The sequence below is a fragment of the Manacus vitellinus genome, unplaced genomic scaffold (genome assembly GCF_001715985.3).
Source record: "Manacus vitellinus isolate BGI_N305 unplaced genomic scaffold, ASM171598v3 scaffold_127_pilon, whole genome shotgun sequence".
NCBI classification, from domain to species: domain Eukaryota; kingdom Metazoa; phylum Chordata; class Aves; order Passeriformes; family Pipridae; genus Manacus; species Manacus vitellinus.
Genome location: NW_021938935.1, coordinates 228497 through 234941, shown reverse-complemented (window position 1 = coordinate 234941; position 6445 = coordinate 228497). Strand labels below are relative to the sequence as shown.

Here is a 6445-nt window from a genome sequence, read left to right as displayed (position 1 = left end):
GCATTCCCGTTCCAAGCATTCCAAGCGGCGCGGATACCCCACACCGCGCCCCAGGGCTGGGGACGCTCCGGGAGCTCCGAGCGGCTCCGGTTCTTTAATTAACCAAGTGCTAATTGCCTGGAAAACGAGCCATCGAACTCCTGCTGAGGGCGGCAGCGGTCGGGGGGCTGGAATGGCCCCCCCGGCCTGGAGACAGGGCTGATGGATGTGTATTCCCACCGGGAAGGGCTGGAACCCGCCCTGGACACAGGGACGGCACCGGAATCCCTCCCCCAGCCTGGGGACAGAGCTGAGGGATCCATGTTTCCACCGGGAAGGGCTGGAACCCCCTCGTGCACAGGGACACCCCCAGAATCGCTACCCCCGCCCTCGGGATACGGCTGAGGGATGAGTGTTCCCAGTGGGAAGGGCTGGAACACCCACCGTGCCCGGGGAAGACCCCCAGGCAGATTCCCGCTGGTATATCCGTCGGGATCACCGGGTGATGCCAGGCTTGGGCGTGTGGTGGCACCTCGGCTCTAGGAACTTGGCCCCTGGAACTCACTAATATCCCTCTCCGTGGTGGCTTCTTTTCCTCTCCTTCTCCTTTGATTCCCTCCCTGCAGATTAATTTGGGGATGACCCCGCAGGGAGCGAAGGGCTTGTGGAAGCTCCGGGATAAGCCAGAGGGGTCACCGTGTTCCCAAGTCGGATCAGAAAGTGCTGAGGGGGCTGAGGTAGCATTTGGGGGGGTCACCCCCAATCCCAGTAAGCCCATGTCCCACTTGAACTGGTCGGGATCCCGAGGAGGGGGTCCCAAGCCCTTCCCGCCAGATCCAGCTCTTTCCATTCCCCCAGCAGCTTATCCAGCCGGGGTTTATAAATGTTTGAAATTAAGGGCTGGTCCCAAATTCCCTCCTAGGCAACAGTTGCTATGTGAGTTTTATACACAGGCTCCTCGTGATCCGGGAGCAATGGAGGAGCTGCCTTTGGATGGAGGGAGTGCTGGTGGGACATCCAGCCCTGTTCCCTAAATCCCCCCCAGGATCCCACCCTTATCCCACCCTCATCCCACCACCCTCAGCTGATCCTGAATGGATTTCTATAAAACTCCTCTTTGTGGTCACCATCCCTTTTCCTCCTTTTCATCCCGAGGTGGGGGGGCTGTGGGTGCTTTTCCAAGTGCAGGGGCGGGGGGTGGATTCCAGAATCCCAATCCATTCTCCCGGTCCCCTCTGACTCACCCAGGCCCCGGAGCCGCCGGCAAAATCTGCTACAATAACAAAGGTCTGCAGGCGAATTAATTATTAACAATTATTGTTTAATATTTATACCGCAGCACAGCTCCCGCCGCCGCTTCCCGACTCCATGGACGGCCCCCATCCCAGCGGGGTGCGAGGTGTCCACAGGGATGTTGTGCTGAGGTCCTACCTGGAATTAAGGCTGAGCCAGTCCTGGGGTCCCGCTGGACCCCCCCCAAGCCACCTTAGATCCGTGATCATGCTCCCACAGTTCTAGGGCCATTCCACAGGCTGGGAGCAGGGATATGATGTGCTGGATGCAGTGGAGTGGTCTCCATCCGTTTGTGGGGTCCCCAGGGTTGTCCCCATGGGAGATGCTGCTGCTTGGGGCGAATCCGTGTGGGACCGGTTGAGCCAAAGAGGGAATCCTGACCGGGGGGTGGATGCAGGGCATGGATCCAGGGACAAAACTGGGGTTGCTTGTCTGGAAGGGAGGGAAGAGGAAGAGGAAGGAAGGGGAAGGAAAAGGGGAGGGGGCTGGAGAAGGTGAAAGGATGAGGAAAGGACGAGCATTAGGAAGGCAAAGAGGGAGGAAAGGAGAAGGGCTGGACAAGGGGAAGCCTGGAAATCGGGAAGGGGAAGGAGCTGTGTTTTCCCTGCCTCTCCTCTCCCGGCTCTCCCGGATGCTCCCTGTGGGTGGTGCGCCCCCACTCCCAGCAGGAATACCCCGGGAATCCCCTGTGACCCCCCTGTTGTGTCCCGCAGGGAGCCCCTCCCGGGACGTGCTGCTGGTCTCAGCCATCATCACCGTCAGCCTTAGTGCCACCATCGTCCTCTGCGGGATCTGCCAGTGGTGCCAGCGCAAGATGGTGAGTGCCACCATTCCCTGCCCCCTTCCCCGGCCGGGGGGCAATTCCCGCTGCCGGGGATTCCCTGGCTGCACCTTTCCTTCGGGCTGGTTTTTCTGGCTGGGATAATGAAAGGTTCACGTGGTGCGAAGGGAAGTTTCCAAATATCTGGATATATGTTGGTGACGAGCCGGAACGAGCTGGCCCCTGTCCTGCTGGGCACGCTCCCGCCTGGAAAAGCCCCGTGGGAAGGCGGCCAGCCCGTCCCTGGCACCACGAGCCGTCCCTGCCGCCCACTCCCCTCTGCATTCCCACTGTGGATCGGGGCAGCGCTCCCTCCCTTCCTCCTCCTCCTCCTCCCGCTCTCCGGGGAGCAGGACGTGCTCGGCCACGTTTCCTTCGCCGTCGGAATCGAATCTGGGTCAAGTGCTCCGACGGCAGCGGCGCTTCCCGTGTGGGAGATGCCCGCCCTGAGCCGTGGGAAGGCAGCATTCCCCCCGGGAATGGGAGAGGGGATCCGGCCGGGGGTAAGGCAGCGTGGGGGTGCTGGGTGGGAAGAGGCTTCCAGGTGCCCTCCAGGAGGTGTGGAGAGGCAGGGATAAGCACTGGAAAGGAGGAGGACGAACTGGCAGGGGAACAAACAAGTGTAAATTGGCCGGGAAGGCGAATCCCAACCGGCCCTCGGCAGCACCCGGAGCTGGAACGGCTACGTGGGAATGACAGCCAAGCCCGGCGGGCCCGGCTCTGGGATGTGCCCACGCGGCCACTGCCAGGAGGGCCGTGTCCTCACGAGCCCTGAGCAGGGACAGGGATGAGCCCAGGGCTCAGGGACGACTCCCTCCAGGATGGCCTGTGGACATCCAGAGAGGTCTGACATCCCTGCAGCTCCTGGCAGGATTAGCCCACGGGCATCCAAGAAGATCCAGGTGTTGCCCTGCAGCTCCCAGTAGGATTAGCCCACGGGCATCCAAGGGCATCCAACATCCCTACAGAGCCCAGCAGGATTAGCCCATGGGCATCCAAGGACATCCAACATCCCTGCAGATCCCAGCTGGATTAGCCCATGGGCATCCAAGGAAATCCAGGTGTTCCCCTGCAGCTCCTGGCAGGATTAGTCCAAAGGCATCCACGTTCCAACATCCCCACAGAGCCCAGCAGGATCAGCCCATGGGCATCCAATATCCCAGCAGGATCAGCCTGTGGACAGCTAGAGATCCAGGTGTTCCCCTGCAGCTCCCAGCAGGATTAGCCCATGGACATCCAAGGACATCCAACATTCCTGCAGCTCCCAGGAGGATTAGCCCACGGGCATCCAAGGAGTTCCAACACCCTGGCAGCTCCCAGCTGGATCAGCCCAAGGACACTGTGCCAAGAGCACAGGTGTCTCAGCATTCCAAGGATTTAGCTCCGTGTGGAGCTGCAGAGGCTGGGAAGGAGGAGAAGGGAGAAATATTCCCATTCTCTGGGCAGGCTGGATGCAGGGGGGATGCTCCCAGCTCCAGGCCCAGCGTGGTGGAAGGGCCGGTTCTCCAGCCCATCCTGCTGCGGGAGCTGGTCCCTTCCCACCTGGAGCCTCCTCGGCTCCTAATTGTTGTCTAATTGGCGCTAATTGCGCTCCGGGCTCAGAGCGCGCGGAACCCGCCAGAGTGTCCTGATTACCAGCCCCAGTTAGGAGCCAGCTCCGGCTTCATTATCCCACGGCAGTGCTTCCCGGGCACTGGGAAAGGTGAACTCAATTAATCCAGCTTCAATTAAGCCTAAAATTATCCACTGCTTCCCGGTGAGGCCTTGGAATGGGACACTGGAGGCGGTGACCATCCTGTCCTTGGGGTGACACGGGGCACGAGCCCCCAGGGATCACGGGACGGAGTAACTGGGAATTTTGCTGCTTGGATGGGTGGGATGGGACCTGGAGACTGCGAGGGAATAAGGGAAAAAGGTGAAATCTGGGATGAACTCAGCAGATGGAGGCAGCTCCCATCCTTTGCTGGGACACTCCAGGGGTCCCCTGCCACTTCCTCATTCCTCCCTCCTGCCTTTTCCATAGGGAAAGCGTTACAAGACTTCCCTGGAGACCGTGGGAACTCCAGATTCCAGCCGAGGCCGCAGCGAAAAGAAAACCATCAAGTAGGTGCCAGGACTGGGGGGGAGAGGAAGGACAGAGGTGGCCATTCCCTGGTTCCCCACTCCCAGTGGGAAAGGGGCTCCAGGACACTGGGAGAGCTGGTGGGTCTTTCCCGCATCCTTGTGTATCCCACGGAGCCAGAGCATGGAGCCACAGGAGCCTCAGCCCAGGGATGCTCCAGGTCTGGGTGTGCAGATGGCTCTGCATCCCGGGGGCATTCCGTGCAGGAAGGAGAGCAGAGCTGAAGTGTCTCATGGCTCTGGGTAGGGAATGAAGTGTGGGGTTGGAAGTTGGAGGGGCTCTCCTGGATATCCCAGATCCAGTACTGCCTCTGGAAACCCCCCACGGGGCTCCAGGGAGGAGGGAGCCGGACCAGTAGCAGGGAAAGAGCTCCTGCCTGGAATAAGGCTATGGAAAACCTCCTCCCACGGTGTTGTTGGGGTGCAGGTGTCCGGGGTACCTCGGGCACCTGGATGCTGCTCCCAGCCCAGCTGGGATGCGCTGGAAGTGGAGTGGGAAGCACATCCCCTCCTGAATCCCGGCACACGTGGCTTTCCCTCCCCAGCTCCGGCACAGCCGGGATCATCCCAGAGCTGCAGGTGGGCCCTGGCGAGGGCTGGGAGAGCCGGGCAGCGGCAGCTTTTCCAGTCTCCCAGCAGGAACCCTCTGGGCCCCCAGTCCCTGGCACACAGATCTGGTGGCTTCCCGGAGCCAGGAATTCCAGGCTCCATGCTGGCAGCAGGAAGAGATCCGGAAGGGTCTCCAACACGTGGTTAACCATGCAGGGTGCACTTCCAGGACCTGTTGAGGAGGCAACATGGACACACACGGGAATGCCGTGCCGGCACCACGCTCGCTCCTTAATTCCCACCATCCTTCTCTCCTTCCCAGCCGGTGGAGCTGCCCGCTCCTGTCTCTCCACAGCTCTTCCCTGCTCCATCCATCCGTCTGTCCCCGTCCGTGTGTGTGTGTGTGTGTGTGTGTCGGTGTCCCAGGGATGGGCAGCCGCGCTCCCCGTCTCTCTCCGCAGGATCCTGGCGCTCGGGGCCAGAGCGCTGCTTTCCCTTCCCCTTTCCCGCAGGAATTCAGCTTCTCTCTCTTGTATTTCCCTTTTCTTTTCTCCCCTGGAATCCGGCCGCTGTAGCGATCTAGACAGAGACTTTTGGAATAACAATGACAACACAGTGCAGCAGAAATGGAGCTCCTACCCTCCCAAGGAGTTTATCCTAAACATTTCTCCTTACGCTCCGTACGGTGATCCGCGCCTTTCCCTCAAGTGAGTCTCTCCTTGCCGGGTTTGCTCCGTGTAGTGAGTATTTGGGCAGTACCCTCTCACCTTCCTCCTCCTCCTCCTCCTCCTCCTCCTGCTCCTCTTCCTCCTCCTGCTCCTCTTCCTCCTCCTCCTGCTCCCAGGCTCCCCGCACGCCACCCCATGGGCCTCCCCATGGAGACGAGCAACCCCTCCTTCCCGCTTTCCCGGGGTTTCCTGGGATGTCCCCCCAGGACGGGGTTGCGCGTTGGGGGCACCCCCTCGGTGCGGGGTCGGGCTGCCGGCGAGCGGGACCCCAATTCCCGACCCCTTTCCCATCTCCCCACTTTCTTTTGGACGGTTTTCAGAGGCCCCCCACACGCCCCCTGGCCAGGCCCCCTTTTTTTTTTTTTGGCAGTGCTGATGTCTCTCTCTCTCTCTCTGTCTGTCTGTCCGTCTCTTGTCCGTCTGGCTCTGTTGCCCTCTCCCCTCATTCCTCTCCCACGTCCGTCCGTGTGTCCGTCCGGCTCCGTATGTGTCCTGGGGGGTGTCCGGCCGCTGGCCCGGCCCAGTGGCTCTCTGTTATCAGGGGCCAAGCTGACGGCGTCGGCCGCCTCCGGCTTATCCGGGGACCGGCCTGGGGACAAGCAGCGGCTCGGCGAGGACGGGATGAGGAGCAGCGTGTCCGCCCACAGCGAGCCCGGAGCGGGAAAGGCGGCACGAGGCCGCTGGCACACGGTGCAGAGCCACTTGGCCGCAGGGAAGCTCAGCCTGTCCAAGTGAGTGAGCACGCCACTGGCACGGAGACGCTCCCCTCTGAGGGATGCACTTGGATGGGGGCCACCATCAGGTCCCCGGGGCTACCAACGTGTTCCTGAGGTCACCGCCAGGTCCCTGGGGCCACCAATAGGTTCTCAGGACCACCAACAGGTCTTCAGGGCCATCAATATTTTCCCAAGGTCACCAGCAGGTTCCTGGGGCCACCAGTAGGTTCTCAGGACCA

General features: G+C 61.3%; 1 protein-coding gene across 1 annotated transcript in view; it reads left to right on the top strand.

Moving 5' to 3' along the window:
- Window positions 1–6445, top strand: part of SYT7 (synaptotagmin 7) — a 21309-nt gene that overhangs the window by 1356 nt on the left and 13508 nt on the right. The window contains exons 2-5 of the mRNA XM_029965957.1: window positions 1986–2089; window positions 4116–4195; window positions 5338–5469; window positions 6015–6221. Of these exons, the coding sequence (XP_029821817.1) occupies window positions 1986–2089; window positions 4116–4195; window positions 5338–5469; window positions 6015–6221 (523 nt within the window). The remainder of the gene's footprint in view (window positions 1–1985; window positions 2090–4115; window positions 4196–5337; window positions 5470–6014; window positions 6222–6445) is intronic.